Raw genomic sequence first — 16393 nt, 5'->3', positions numbered from 1 at the left:
TGGAGTATAGTATTCAGTTATGGTCTCCCTACCTGGGAAAGGACGTACTGGCGCTGGAGGGTGTGCAGAGGAGATTCACTAGGTTAATCCCAGAATTGAAGGGGTTGGATTATGAGGAGAGGTTGAGTAGACTGGGACTGTACTCGTTGGAATTTAGAAGGATGCGGGAGGGATCTTATAGAAACATGTAAAATTATGAAGAGAATAGATTGGATAGATGCGGGCAGGTTGTTTCCACTGGCGGGTGAAAGCAGAACTAGGGGGCATAGCCTCAAAATAAGGGGAAGTAGATTTACGACTGAGTTTAGGAGGAACCTCTTCGCCCAAAGGGTTGTGAATCTATGGAATTCCTGCCCAGTGAAGCAGTTGAAGCTCCTGCATGAAATGTTTTTAAGATAAAGATAGATAGTTTTTTGAAGAATAAAGGGATTAAGGGTTATGGTGTTCGGGCGGGAAAGTGGAGCTGAGTCCACAAAAGATCAGCCATGATCTCATTGAATGGTGGAGCAGGCTCGAGGGGCCAGATGGCCTACTCCTGCTCCTTTCTTATAAGATCAGAGCGGGCCTCCAGGACTGGCAGCAGCCCGCAGGGGATGGATCCGCTCGCACCCCTGTCTCATAAAGTAGCCCGGGGGGCCATCGGGCACCCCGAGGAAGGAGGAGATGATGTGGTCCATGCCGGTGACTCCCACAGGGCAGGTGCGGGAACACCGCAGTACTCCAGACTTTCTCTGCCCCAACCCCCCTCTCCTCCTGTTCCTGGTGCATCTAGTGGACAGCAGGCAGAACAGGGTGGCACCATTCCACTCGGGACACCTGAGCAGCAGCTGGGCCTATCCATGCCCAGTCGTCCCAGAAGACGCCCACCAAAGGGGATCCAGTTCGCAGGATGGGAATCACAGCAGACCGCCTCCACGCCTGTGGTACCCTCTAGGGATCCATCTCGGCATAGAGTTAGGACCCGTAAGTCTAGAAAAGTACACAAGGGTTAAGTTGGCACGGATGCAGAGCACAGTTTAGTGATTGGGACTGGGGCACGTATCCGTATATATGTTTTCACATTAAATACCTGTTCACACTGCTACAACCTGCCTCGATGTTCTGTCAGATAGGTGTGAGGGGTGGGCTCGCCAGGGCTGGCAGCAGAGGAGGTGCGGTGAGGGTGGGGGGAGAGGGGGAATGGGAGGACGTTGTGGGTAAGACTTGGCTCAGTGACCGCAGTTCAGCTCGTGTCCACCGTCTCCACCTCAGCTACTCCAGGGATCTTATGGCACAGCGTGATGGAATGGCCAGCTCGCTAACAGGGTTACCCAGGTGGATGGTGAAAAGTGCTGACGTGGGCAGGAGTCAGATGTTGTCAAATGATGCAGAGCACCAGAGCTCATTGCAGAGCGGGTCGTCATCATCCTCCATCCCATGGACCAGACCCGCTGTTACTGCCAACCCAGGGGCCCCACCCAATAGTGCGACAGGTATGTATCACGGAGGGGATTACAGCGGGTGGGGGGGGGGGGGGGGTGGAGGGGTGGTCAGCCGGCGGAGGGGGCAGGGGAGAGGTGGGGGGTTTCTGTGCCCCTGACCAGACCCCGCCCCTAGTCGGTGAACTGGGAGGCAATCGGAGAGTCCTGTGAGCCTTGGGCCTGCCGCACAGGTTGTATAGCCTCCTGTGCCTGCCTGGGCGCCATGTCCTGTCCATCCTCCTCCTCCCCCTTCATCCTCCTGTCAGACAAGGCCTCGCATTCATCCTCCTCCTCCAGCACGTCCCCCATCTGCTGTGTGATGTTGTAGAGGACAAAGCAGGTCGCCACAATGCGGACGACTCTCCCAGCAGCATACTGGAGGGTCCACCGGTTCCCCACCTCACCCCACTCTTCCTCCTACCCCCAGTACCCTCTCCGTGATCCTCAACCTGCTTGTTCTTCCGTGCTCTACTGCTGAGTCTAGTTGTGTCCCCAGGATGCACATCAGATGTGGAGGCAGCCTGCTGCCTACCGCATCCTGTGGCCTTCGATGCCTCTGGAGGAAGTCCTCTGCGAGCCTTGGGGCCAGAAGACCCTGGCCCACTTGCCAGCGACACATGCCCCGCTGTGCCACCCTGTTCCATGGGCTGATTCCAAGACCCACCGTTGTCAGGCGGGTGGAACTCGGGGAAGCTGGTGGCTGCCGTTGCCACTCCGTAGGTGGCTCCGGGTTGGCACCCATCACCCCATCCTCCCGGTCGGGGCCCATAGGGTTTCACCTTGAGGTGGAGCGCCAGCTGAATCGAGCCCCGGCTGCCACCTTCGTTATCTGGCTCTACCAGCCCAGGCAGCTCTTCGATGTTTGCAGCACAGTGTTGATGCCCTCGGCAGTGCTCCTCAATGACTGGGACATGCTCTGGAGTGTTCCGGCAATGCCCACCTGCGACTGAGACATAGAATCATAGAATTTACAGTGCAGAAGGAGGCCATTCACCCATAGAATCTGCACCAGCCCGTGGAAAGAGCAACCTACTTAAGCCCACACCTCCACCCCATCCCCGTAATCCAGCAACCCCATCCAACCTTTTTGGACACAGAGGGCAATTCTTTAGCTTGACCAATCCACCTAACCTGCACATCTTTGGACTGTGGGAGGAAACCGGAGCACCCGGAGGAAACCCACGCAGACACGGGGAGAACATGCAGACTCCACACAGACAGTGACCCAAACCGGGAATCGAACCCAGGTCCCTGGCGCTGTGAAGCAACAGTGCTATCCACTGTGGTACTGTGCCGCTACATGTTCTGAAGCATCCCAGCAATGCCCACTTGCGGCTGGGATATGCTCTGAAGCACCACTGCAATGCTAACCTGAGTCTGGGACATGCCCCGCAGAGCCTCATCAACGTCCACCTGGTACTGGGTGACGTCCCCCAGTGACATGATGCTGAGGCGCTCAGCCATGGCCGTCGCTGACCGAGCCACACCTTGGATGTCACCACTCATGCTGCTGAGATCATGCACCAGGCTCTCCACTGCAGTGTCCACTCTAGCAGCGTTGGCCTCGGTGCCGCGCACTGCCGACAACGTCTCCTGCGCCCATTGCCTTTAGGACTCCTCCAATCGACAATGGACACCTGTGGCAGTGTCGCTGACATCCCCTCTGAATCTCTCAGCTGCACACTATCGACTGCATCAGCTCCGGGTAAATCTGGCCCAGAGGCTCAGCGTCTGACTGGGACCCAGCTGGGTCCTGGGATCCAGCAGACCTCTGACTGCTGCCCCACCTGGGTGAGCTCCAGGTAAACCTGGTCCAGGTTTGAAATGAAAGCTGTGCCGTGAATATGGTGGTCTCCTCAGAGCACCCTTCCGAGGTGTTCTCATGGGGGGCATGGAGGGGGACCACCAAGGATGGACCTGCATCATCGGGTGGAGATCCTACGGGAGAATAGGCATGTGGTCAGTGGGAGGAATAGGCCAGTCTGTATGGCATTAACAACTCATGTGTGACAGGTCATCTGGGTGTGCGCTGTTGGATCCTAACCCCTGCGCCTTACGCCAATTTCTGCCTCGGTGACCAATCTGTCCTGGGCCACCCCTGCGACCTCCAGGGCCCATTCCTCATTGGGGGTGCGGACTCTGATGTCCGGCACCCCGCCGCCCATCTAGGCCCTCTCCTGTCTATTGTGGACCAACTTCTCCTGTGGGCACACGGCGGCATCGTGAGCTGCATGCTTCGTTCATCGCGGGGGTGCGGGCTGGCACTGCTGGACATGGGTGGGCTGGGCATAGGCATGGTGCTGGGTGGGGGCGGTGCCAGGCGCATGTTCGTGGGGGAGAGGTGTGCGATGCCAGAGGGCCAGTGCCAACCCATCCGTGTGGTCTGATGGAGGTCGTTGACCTTCTTATGGCACTGGTTGCCAGTCCTCCTGGTGATGCTCCCCGAGCTGACGGCCGCTGCCACTTCCTCCCAGGCAGTACTGGCTGCCCTGTGGCTGACCCTCCGTGCCCCTCGGGAGAACAGGGCATCCACCACTCTGTGGAGCTGGCTTCAGAGGCGAATCAGCCGGCAGGACAATCATTTGTGACCTGAAGCCCGTGGAGCCTTGTTAAGTGGACAAATTGACGTTTTATAGAGGTGACGGCCTCACCGGGTCGAGCGCTAGGATACCTGCGGCAGTTCCCGCTCGCTACCACACTGAGAAACTTTTCCATGAAATGGCGCCTTATATGATATTAAGTCTTGTTGATGTCAGTCGAATTTCAGTCCCAGCACCTGTCACTTGATCGTAGTAAGCATTGAGAAGGTGAAGAAGGAAGAGGCTTATCAGTGTCACAAATTTGTGTTCAGGAAGTGGGTTTCTTTCTTGAAGTTAAAGCAAGGAAGAGAACATTTAGGTCGTGTGACCACAGGAATTCCAAAACAGCCAGTTAAGAAATTCTGAAGTGTAGGTAGGTTTGAGTTACAATACAGGAAACCCAGCAGACAATGTTTGCTGAGCAAGGTTCCACAAACGGTGATGTTATTGTAATCAGGTCATCAGCTTTGGTGACGTTGGTTGAAAGAATAAGAATTGAGCAGGACACTGGAGGGGACAGCTGCTCTGCTTTGAAGAATGTTATGGAATCTTTTGTGTCCAGATGAGAGGGTAGATCTCGGTTCAACATGCCACCCAAAAGATGGCACCTTTGACAGTGTAGCAGTTCCTCACTGGAGTTTATGCTCAAATCTCTGGAATTCACACCTTCAAAAGGTTGTGGGTGTTCGGACAATTGAAGTTTTCAGGACTGGAAGCGTGAGATTTTTGTTAGGGTAAGGGTATCAGAGAATAAGGAGCTAAGGCAGGTAAATGGAGTTAAAATTAAGAGCAGCCTTGATTTGACTGAAGGGTGGAGCAGGCCAGAGAGCGGAATGTTCGATTTGTTCCTTCATTTCTGGATTATCCAGGGTGGCTATTGAATGTCAGCACAGTGCTCAACATAAGATGGCACGGCAGCACGGTGGTTAGCACTGCTGCCTCACAGCACCAGGGACCCGGGTTCAATTCCAGCCTTCAGTAACTTCTGCGTGGAGTTTGTTCTTCTCCCCATATGTTTCCTCCGGGTGCTCCGGTTTCCTCCCACAGTCCAAAGATGTGCAGGTTAGGTAGATTGGTCATGCCAAATTTCCCCTTAGTGTCCAGGGATGTGGGGTTACGGGGCTAGGGTGGGTTGGTTGTGGGTAGAGTGCTCATTCGAAGGGTCGGTGCAGGTTTGATGGGCCGAATGACATCATTCTGCACTGTTGGGATTCTATGATTCCATAAATGGCTTCCACAGGCAGTTGGAAACATTTCTCTGGAGAACATCCTTCGAATGATATGCTGGGAAGCTGACCAGACTAATCCATTAGGTCAGCTTGAGTCTGTTGACCAATGAGCCATTAGCACAACTTCTTGTGGTGACTCTTCACAGCTAAAAAAAGTTATCATTAAATTCATATTCTTGCCTTTGACAGACTTTTCTGAGATCGAAAGGCCTCTGGTCAATTCACTCCTCAATACATTGCTGCGAAGCGTGAAGGATGGCGACTCCACTGATCCTGATCCCACTGCCTTCCTCGCTCTGCGTCTGGCCAACCAACACAACCTGAAAGGGGAGAGGCGGTTCCAACAGCGCCTGATTGAAGCAGCTGTCAGAAAAGTGAAGGAAGGTAAACATTTGTCATTTAAAAATATCACTGGGAATTAAATTGTATATTGACAGGGACACAAGCCAGGCTGAATTGCATTGCCTGATTGCGATATGACTGGTCCATATTCAGTCTTGTCAGAGTGTGGAACTGAATATTGGGTGGGATGTATCACAGATGACCGATAATTACCGCTTGCTTCAAGTCCATACCCAGTCAAACTCCAACCCCGAAAGTTCTCATTGGATTTGATATCACTTACATGGTTATGACTGGCGTATTGTTGTTGCTTATTGATTTGTTGATTGATGGTAAATGGATGGATGAATGCAAGAATAACAAAACAGAGACTATGGGGGGTGATTTTCAGCGTGCAATCGCCGTCAGAGCGATCGGCCACATGGGCGGAAAATCCGGAGAGACTCTGGAAAGGCGGTTCTCTCCGGAGAGATCACGTTTCCCCAATTTCCCTGCCTCTTGCTGGCGACGTCACAAGGTTCACACCCATGAGGGACGGGTAACTAATTGAAATAAATTTTAATGAATATGAATATTATTTCCCCCCTCTCCTCGCAACATTATCCCCCTTACTAAATATTCATACCTCCGTCGGTGAGGCTTATAACAAGTTTGGCCAAACGGGAAGCAGTCAAGGGAATCCCTCCAGAAATGCAGAGGTCATTTTGACCCTCCAGGGTGGGGGTTGTGGGGGCAGTGGGGAGGTGGGGTAGTATTGACGATTGGCTGTCAGGCAGAAGGCAGAGAGTTGGGATAAAAGGTTCTTTTTCGGAATGGCAACCGGTGACGAGTGGTGTCCCGCAGGGTTCAGTTTGGGGCCACAGCTGTTCTCTTTATATATTAACGATCTAGATGACGGGACTGGGGGCATTCTGGCTAAGTTTGCCGATGATACAAAGATAGGTGGAGGAGCAGGTAGTATGGAGGAGGTGGGGAGGCTGCAGAAAGATTTAGACAGTTTAGGAGAGTGGTCCAAGAAATGGCTGATGAAATTCAACGTGGGCAAGTGCGAGGTCTTGCACTTTGGAAAAAAGAATAGAGGCATGGACTATTTTCTAAACGGTGACAAAATTCATAATGCTGAAGTGCAAAGGGACTTGGGAGTCCTAGTCCAGGATTCGCTAAAGGTAAACTTGCAGGTTGAGTCCGTAATTAAGAAAGCAAATGCAATGTTGTCATTCATCTCAAGAGGCTTGGAATATAAAAGCAGGGATGTACTTCTGAAGCTTTATAAAGCATTAGTTAGGCCCCATTTAGAATACTGTGAGCAATTTTGGGCCCCACACCTCAGGAAGGACATACTGGCACTGGAGCGGGTCCAGCGGAGATTCACACGGATGATCCCAGGAATGGTAGGCCTAACATACGATGAACGTCTGAGGATCCTGGGATTATATTCATTGGAGTTTAGGAGGTTGAGGGGAGATCTAATAGAAACTTTCAAGATAATGAATGGCTTAGATAGGGTGGATGTAGGGAAGTTGTTTCCATTAGCAGGGGAGACTAGGACCCGGGGGCACAGCCTTAGAATAAAAGGGAATCACTTTAGAACAGAGATGAGGAGAAATTTCTTCAGCCAGAGAGTGGTGGGTCTGTGGAATTCATTGCCACAGAGGGCGGTGGAGGCCGGGACGTTGAGTGTCTTTAAGACAGAAGTTGATAAATTCTTGATTTCTCGAGGAATTAAGGGCTATGGAGAGAGAGCGGGTAAATGGAGTTGAAATCAGCCATGATTGAATGGTGGAGTGGACTCGATGGGCCGAATGGCCTTACTTCCACTCCTATGTCTTATGGTCTTATGCTCGGATAGTGGCACAGCCCTGGCACAGGTTGGCACCGACAGGTTGGCACGATTCATTTATGTGTGGTGGGTGCAGCACGGGCACTGAGGGGGGTAATGCTGGTAATACTTCGGCAGTGGTGGTGGTGGCGCGGAATGCTTGTGATGATTGTCAGTGTGTGCGGGGGGAGCCCTCTATAACTCCGTGATTGGGGCTGGGGGCCATCAGGTTTCAGTGCTGATTGTGGAGCCCCTTTAAGATGGGGCCCCAATATCTGTGGAGCCGGTTGCCGGCTCTCTCAGGCCCCACCCTGCCAGAGTAATGGCGTAAATCATGCCCACTCAAATATTTTCTTTAAAGAAGTTAAAGATCCGGAGAGAAAACTGGTCTGTGTAACTGGCGAATTAAACACCAGTTTTCAGTCGGAGCTTGACACTTTGCCAAATCCTGGTAAGATTCCACCCTGTGAAAGTTTTCAAATGACTCATAAGGAAAATATAAACTAAATTTGGATTTGGATTTATTGTCACATGTGCCATAATATCCACTCATGTATATAATGAGATGCAGACTGACACACAGGATAACCAATGAACACACACAACACATAACAACCAATCACCAGACAGGACACCACCACTATGAAGCACACAGGGCATTAAGACTCTCTCTCTACAGGACACAGCTACTGAGATAGTAAGAGTGCACAAGCCAGTGAGCACCATCGCCATATGGTAGAGAGTTAGTCTGGTCAAGCCAGTAGGAGGTTATCAGTTAGATTGTCAGAGTGTCAACTCACAGCAGACTATGTACAGCAATCAGGAAGTTCAATAAAACAGCATTGGACCATCTCCTGTGTCAGAAGCCTGTTTCTAGTTTCACTGCATCCAGTTGCGGTCAATGTTGAACCAATTTACATAACACATCAACATGTACTGAGTTACAGTGAAAAGAATTGTAATAAGGTATTGCAAGTAGTTAATAAGATTACAGGCTGAGTTATAGATGTGGATGATATTACTGACTCTGCTCCTTCTTCTTTCCCTGAAGGAGACGACTTTTCTAGTGGCCCTACTGCACTCTACACATTAGCTTTCAGGTCTGCCTGCCTTGACCCGGCCAAAATATCAGATGGACACAGCCAAATTGATTTGGTGGAACATCTCAATTACAAGTTAAAGCAGGAGATCCAAAGCCTAGGCAAGTAGTGGAAATATAAGAGGGTTAAGTTGCCACTTTGACTGATGGAAGAAGTCACATTTTGCTCCAGCCATAGTGGGTTTTAAGTATGTTTTAGAAATTTCTATAATGAAATTATGTGTAATCAAATAATCCCCTTCTCCACAAAGAAAGCTTTCCAGCGGTAGGGTGCGTCTGTGGTCGGGCCAGCTGACCCAGGAAAAAATCTGGAGACAGCCAAAAGGGTCTGCCGGCTGCAGGGGGGGGGGGCTCTTTAACAGGCCCACCTCGGTGCTGTGGGATTTTTGTCCCAGTTCAAATATAAACACCAATTACCCTCCATTTTGCACCCCTCACGCCCTCCAAACTCTTCACATGCCCCATGAATGCTACCTCATCGGGAGAAGCAAGTGACAACACCAACACCAGATCCATTCGCGTATTGCCCTCTGTAATTGTTTCTCCGACACCCAAATGTATATGTACGCCCCCAGTTTCCACCCCCCCACAAACAGATGGCTACTTATGTGTAATATTGCCAATTGTACAGAGTTGCTGATGTTGAGCTAGTGCATAATACCCTACCAGTTATTTTATATTATTTTTATTTTTTTGTTTGTTTGTGCGTGCAATTCTCTTCTATATATATATATATATATATTTTATGCTGTGTACGTAACGGTAAATATACTTTGTTCAAAAACCCAATAAAAACCATTTATTGAAAAAAATGAATGCTACCTCATGCCGTCTACCCACCCTCTTTGCCTCCTCATGCCTCCTATGCTGAAGCTCTGCCCTTCATCCCACCCCCGATGTTTGTTCGTGCTGCACATGCCGAGTTATGGTACTTGCATGCCCATTGACCCACTATACATTGTCCAGAATCAGTGAACCCGCTAGTAACAGTAGGATGTATAAAAGTAGCTTTATTTTTCTTTTAAATTTAGAATACCCAATTATTTTTTTTTCCAAGTAAGGGCAATTTAGCGTGCCCAATCCACCTAACCAGTACATCTTTGGGTTGTGGGGGTGAAACCCACAAAGACACGGAGAATGTGCAAACTCCACACGGACAGTGACCCAGGACCGGGATTCGAACCCGGGTCCTCAGCGCCGTAGTCCCAGTGCTAACCACTGCACCACAGTGCTGCCCCATAAAAGTAGCTTTCATCAGTAATTCATTCGTAACTTTCTCCTATGTTGGAAAGATGTCACTTCAGTACAAGCTAATAAAAATGTCAATCATCCAGCACCTTCAAAGTGCCAAAAGCAAAACAATAAAGCGTTAAAACCTTAACCTTATGTAAACAAACATTGTGGGCAGAATTTCAAGTACAAAGTTCGGAAGCAGCCCATTACATCGTGCCCATAGGAGCAGAATTATCATAGATTATCATAGAATTTACAGTGCAGAAGGAGTCCATTCGGCCCATCGAGTCTGCACCGGCTCTTGGAAAGAGCACCCTACCCAAGGTCAACACCTCCACCCTATCCCCATAACCCAGTAACCCCACCCAACACTAAGGGCAATTTTGGACACTAGGGGCAATTCATCATGGCCAATCCACCTAACCTGCACATCTTTGGACTGTGGGAGGACACCGGAGCACCCGGAGGAAACCCACGCACACACGGGGAGGATGTGCAGACTCCGCCCAGACAGTGACCCAAGCCGGAATCGAACCTGGGACCCTGGAGCTGTGAAGCAATTGTGCTATCCACAATGCTACCGTGCTGCCCTTAGGCCATTCGACCCATCGAGTCTGCTCCACCATTCAATCATGGCTGAGTTTCTCATCCCCATTCTCCTGCCTTAGGTTGTAGAATCATAGAATCCCTACAATGCAGAAGGAGGCCATTTGGCCCATCGAGTCTACCCTGAACTTCTGAAAGAGCCTTCTCCCCATAACCCCTGATCCTCTTATTAATCAAGAATCTATCTATCTCTGTCTTAATTTGGCCTCAACAGCCTTCTGTGGCAAAGTGTTCCACAGATTCACTACCCTCTGGCTGAAGAAATTCCTCCTCATCTCTGTTTTAAAGGATCGTCCCTTTAGTCTGACGCTGTGCCCTTGGGTTATAGTCTCTTCTACCAGTGAAAACATCTTCTCCACGTTCACTCTATCCAGGCCTCGCAGTGTTCAGTAAGTTTCAATAAGATCCCCCCTCATCCTCCTAAACTCCATCGAGTACAGACCCGCTTCTCATACGACAATCTCTTCAATCCAGGGATCAATCTTGTGAAACTCCTCTGGATCCTTTCCAAGGCCAGCACATCCTTCCTTAGATACGGGGCCCAAAACTGTTCACAATATTCCAAATGGGGTCTGACCAGAGCCTTATACAGCCTCAGAAGTACATTCCTGCTCTTGTATTCTAGTCCTCCCAACATGAATGCGAACATTGCATTTGCCTTCCTAACTGCGAACTGAAGCTGCACATTAACCTTAAGAGAACCCTGAACCAAGACTCCTTATTCCCTGTGTACTTCAGATTTTCGAAGCCGTTCCCCATTTAGAAAATAGTCTATGCCTCTATTCTTCCTACCAAAGTGCCTAACCTCGCACTTTTCCACATTGTATTCCATCTGCCGCTTCTTTTCCCACTCTCCTAACCTGTCCAAGTCCTTCTGCAGCCTCCCCGCTTCCTCAATACTATCTGTCCCTCTACGTATCTTTGTATCATCTGCAAACTTAGCAATGCCCTCAGTTCCTTCTTCCAGATCGTTAATGTATATTGTGAATATCTGTGGTCCCAACACTGACCCCTGCGCTACCTTGCCTAACTTCTTCGTTACCTCCTCAAAGAATTCTTTTTTTATATATTTAGAGTACCCAATTCTTTTTGTTCCAATTAAGGGGCAATTTAGCGTGGCCAATCCACCTACCCTGCACATCTTTGGGTTGTGGGGGCGAAACCCACACAGACACAGGGAGAATGTCCAAACTCCACACGGACAGTGATCCAGGGCCAGGATCGAACCTGGGTCCTCAGTGCCATGAGGCAACAGTGCTAACCACTGCGCCACCATGCCGCCCCCTGCTCAAAGAATTCTAACAGATTTGTCAGGCATGACCTCCCCTTGACGAAGCCATGCTGACTCAGTCCTATTTTACCATGCACTTCCAAGTACACCGCAATCTCATCTTTGATATTGGACTCTAAAATCTTACTGAGGACCGAAGTCAGGCTAACCGGCCCATAATTTCCCATCTTCTACCTCCCTCCCGTCTTAAACAGGTTGTTACATTAGTCATTTTCCAATCCTCTGGAACCTCTCTGACTCCAATGATTCCTGAAAGATCACCACCAATGCCTCCACAAAAAGGGCGGCATGGTAGCACAGTGGTTAGCACTGTGGCTTCACAGTGCCAGGACTTGGGTTTGATTCCTGGCTAGGGTAACTGTCTGTGCGCAGTCTGCACATTCTTCCCGTGTCTGTGTGGGTTTCCTCCGGGTGCCCCGGTTTCTTCCCACAAGTCCCGAAAGATGTGCAGGTTAGGTGAACTGGCCATTCTGAGTTCTTCCTCAGTGTACCGAAACAGGCGCCGGAGTGTGGCGACTAGGGGATTTTCACAGTAACTTCATTGCAATGTAATGTAAGCCTATTTGTGACACGAATAAAGATCATTATTATTTCCTCAGTTATCTCTTTCAGAACCCTGGAGTGTAGTCCATCCGGTCTGAGTGATTTATCCACCTTCAGACCTTTCAGTTTCCCCAGCACCTTCTCGTTAGTGATGGTCACTACACTCACCTCTGTCCCCTGACTCCCTTGAAGCTTTGGTATGCCACTGGTGTCTTCCACTGTGAAGACTGATGCAAAGTTCCTATTCAGTTCGCCTGCCATTTCTTTGTACCCCGTTACTACTTCTCCAGCCTCATTTTCCAGTGGTCCCCATTCTTGTCTCATTATGTATGCTTGACTGAAAACACAGACAATTATTACTCTATTAGGTTGGTATTAAAGAGTGTCGCAGGGCTGTAGGAGATTACAGAAATAGTGAGACGCAAGGCTAAGGAGGGATTTGTACACCAGGATGAGTTTCAAAATCAAGATATTGCTTAACCAGGCGCTCAGTGTAAGTCATTGTGCACATGGTGATTGGGGGTTGGTGCAAGTAAGGACATGGCAAAAGTATTTTAAATGTCTTCAAGTTTAATTTGGATTTTCCTTTGAACAACAAGGTAGACAATCTGTTTTATTCTACCTTTGTTTGTTTTCTCACACACTACCTCTCTGGCATCTGTCTATTTCTATTTCAATTTTCTGTATCTATCGAAGTCCTTACATAGATTTCCATAGAATCCCTATAGTGCAGAAAGAGACCATTCAGCCCATCAAGTCTGCACCGACCCTGTGAAAGATCTCACCCAGGCCTAACTCACCTGTCCTATCCCCATAATCCCAACTAACCTACATACCTTTGGACTCTACGGGCCAATTTTAGCATGGTCAATCCACCTAACCTGCACCTCTTTGGGCTTTGGGAGGAAACCGGACCACCCGGAGGAAACCCACGCAGACACGGAGAGAAAGTATAAACTCCACACAGTCACCCGAGGCTGGATTTGAACCTGGGACCCTGGAGCTGTGAGGCAGCAGTGCTAACCACTGTGCCACCGTGCAGCCCCATCTCGCGTCTTATCTCTTTGCTTTTTTGATTTTGTTTTGTGACTTTATTTGTTTACTTTGGTTTTAACATTTTAACATTTCAAAGTGCCTTTCACAAACTGCAGCAATTACAGTATTTTCGCATTTACTTTTCTCCCTTCAAAATGTACTTTTAACGTTGTTCAAAACTTAACCTGCTCAATGATCACCTTGGCTTGGCTTCTGTGCTGCAACTAAACATCTTGTTTCCATGTTACAGAGTTGAATCGACAGCCTCTGACAGACTACTATCAACTTACTTTAGCAATTCTAGCACTCTGCATAGAAAAACAACCTGTCTCTACTTACGTTGTGGAGGAGCTCATTGTTAGGATTATGGATTATGAAGCTCCATTTATAACGTTTTTTTCCGTTGGTAAGTACAATTCACTGCAACTGTCACATTATAGTGTCTGATTGGTACTTAAAAATTTAACCATGGTCTTTTCTCAGATGTTGATGGACTTTCTTAATCCCAGTGACCAATTTTACTTAGATGCTTTTGTCTCCCGTGGTAACTTCCACTTTTTAGATTTAGTTAGCTTTGCCGCAAATACTGTTCCTGGGATACAAAGGGGAAGGAGTGATGCCTCCACAGAACGTTGGTTTGTTCAATTCCTGACCTTTTCCCTTGTCCACAAATTTGTTTTTCCAGCAATCACCCTGTTGTTAACTTCTATCTTTATTATTAATAACCACAGTGTGCGAGTGTGTTCCGTGTATTGGACAAATGACCACATAACAAGTATTTAGTATAATCACAGTTTATTATTGAACATAGGATTAGTTCTATACTTAATAAATCACACGCTACTACACATTAGATTATATCTAGCAGTTTAAACGACCTTCACTTAACTTCCAAGTGATCGGCTCTTGTTCGGTTTAGATGAGGCCTTTATCTGGTTCCCCATGTGTGGCGGCTGGAGGTTATATGGTTCGTCTAGGCTGAGTGTCGTCTTTCAGATGGAGAACGCGGGTCCTTGAACTTGGCTGGTCGATGTGCTGCAGTTGGATGACAGAAGCCGGTCCCCCAAAAGAGACAGAATGTTCGTTGCGCAGTTCCTCTTATCCTCCGCTCTTTGCGCTCTTTTGGACGGTCCGAGGTAGGGATCCAATGGATCGATAGGATTTTGATCACCCTAATCGATTCTGGCCAATTAGGGGCGGGTACCTTGATGGCTGGGCGGGTCCTAGTTGTTATTGTCCAAGGCACGTAGGCATTTCCCAAATAAGGCCAATATGCTCCCCCGAGTCTACTACTAATGGTACGTTTCAATCTGAAGCCCATTGTCCTGGGGAGACTGTGAGTGGCCTCTAGCAGGTGCGAGTTTCTGTATAAGTCTGAGTTGTTGTTTGCAATGTACACAAGTTGTGTCCTGTCTGTGTCCCAACCTGACCACAATTCCCATCATTCCTTGCGAGCGGCCATTTTAGATGGCCACAACCCTAACAAATAAGCTGTCCTCCCAATATTAATCTCAATGAAATCAAGGGAACTAAATATCGGGCAGGGAATGAAATGGGCAAATGAAGTGATATTGCAGTTTTGGAACCAAAACATGTCCAATTTTCAGTCGACTTCCAACTTTTGGGCCTCGATACCACTACTTCTGCATGCCTAACTCATGATTTTCCATGATGGCATCATTCACTTTTGTACAGACGTTGGGATAAGGATGGGTAATGTTTATACTGGGCAATGGTATAAAATGGGTGATGATGAAATATCCACCCATTGTACACCAGGCCCCACTTTCCTTTATGTTGCCTTCAGTTGAGAGGACAATTGGGTGAGATGTATAATAAGCATTATAATATGCATAATACATAATGTATAATACATTATGTAACATCAGCTTTTCTTACCCCTGAGCTCCATGTTAAAATGCCGTCCACGACTTTCTCTCCAGTTGTACTTGCCGCTTTGATTATGTTACCTCTCCCCACTCGCACATTATTCACTAATTCACGAGTATAAACTCTTTTTATACCAACAACTTGCATTTATATAGTGACTTTGACCTAGTGGAATATCCCAGTGTGCTTCAGAAGAGGTGCTCCAATCAAAATTTGATATCAGCCACCGCAGGAGATATTAAGCCATGTGAAGAAGTGCTTTGTCAAAGAAGTGACGTTTGAGAAAGAAAAATTTGCAATCTTATTACATCTTTCACTACTTTGTGATGTCCCAAAGTGTTTTGCAGCCAATTAAGTACTTTTTAAGAAATGTACTCACTCAGCTAATTTGCAGACAAGGCTGCACAGTGTGATAATGACTGACGGATAAATATTTGTCGGGATACGTCGGAGAATGCCTCGCTTTTTTGAATAATGGCACAGAATGCTTTGTGTCCACTTAAGAGGGCAGCGAGGGCTTAATTTAATATCCCATCCAAAAAATGGAGCGAAATAAAGGAGGAAAGAAAGGTGGAGAGGCGGAATGATTTATGGAGGGAATTTCAGAACTTAGTCCCTAGGCAGCTGAAGGCAAGACAGCCCAATGATAGAGCGATGAAATGAAGATTCTCAAGAAGGCAAACTGTGAGGCGATGATATCTTGGAGGGTTTTAAGGATGGAGGGGGTTGCAGAGATAGGTCAGGGAGAGGAACAGAGGGGTTTGAGAATGTGGATGACAATTTTAAATTGGAGATATTCTAAGCTTTCTTAGTGGACTTCTCTTCAGTAAGTTACAATTGCTAAAGAAAGCGGGCTGGATTCTCCGCCCGTCGCACCACATTTCTGTTTCACCCCGCCAGGGGGATGCTCCGTCACGCCAGCTGTTTAATGGGGTTTCCATTGTGGGGCACCCCATACCGTCGGGAAACCCCGGGATGCTGACAAAACGGAGCTTCCCACCGGCGGAGAATCCAGCCCCACATCTTTTGTCTGCTTATTTTTCTATAAGGCTTTAGCTTCTTCCAAGTTCCAGTTCTTGTAGAATTTAGGTATATATTTCTGCATTCATTCCTTGCCTATGGAGATTCCCATTATTGGTTTCTCTCCTTATTTGAAGTCTTTTGAAGTTCAGGTTGTTTGTAATAAGTCCCCAATCGTAAATCAAATCTACAAGACTCAATCATCAAATAAGAATGAACACTTTTTAAAAATAAATATTTAATTGAG

General features: G+C 48.2%; 1 protein-coding gene across 5 annotated transcripts in view; it reads left to right on the top strand.

The window, feature by feature from the left end:
* The window catches only part of LOC140419236 (cobalamin binding intrinsic factor-like), an 81271-nt gene that overhangs the window by 25112 nt on the left and 39766 nt on the right, over nt 1-16393 (top strand). For 4 of the 5 annotated variants that reach the window (XM_072503065.1, XM_072503058.1, XM_072503050.1 and 1 more), the window contains 3 exons: nt 5458-5652; nt 8481-8630; nt 13487-13642. In XM_072503065.1, the coding sequence (XP_072359166.1) occupies nt 5458-5652; nt 8481-8630; nt 13487-13642 (501 nt within the window). The remainder of the gene's footprint in view (nt 1-5457; nt 5653-8480; nt 8631-13486; nt 13643-16393) is intronic. The other variant, XM_072503078.1, reaches the window with a different exon arrangement.

This window comes from Scyliorhinus torazame, chromosome 1, assembly GCF_047496885.1.
Source record: "Scyliorhinus torazame isolate Kashiwa2021f chromosome 1, sScyTor2.1, whole genome shotgun sequence".
Lineage (NCBI taxonomy): Eukaryota > Metazoa > Chordata > Chondrichthyes > Carcharhiniformes > Scyliorhinidae > Scyliorhinus > Scyliorhinus torazame.
This window is presented reverse-complemented; position numbering and strand designations above follow the sequence as displayed.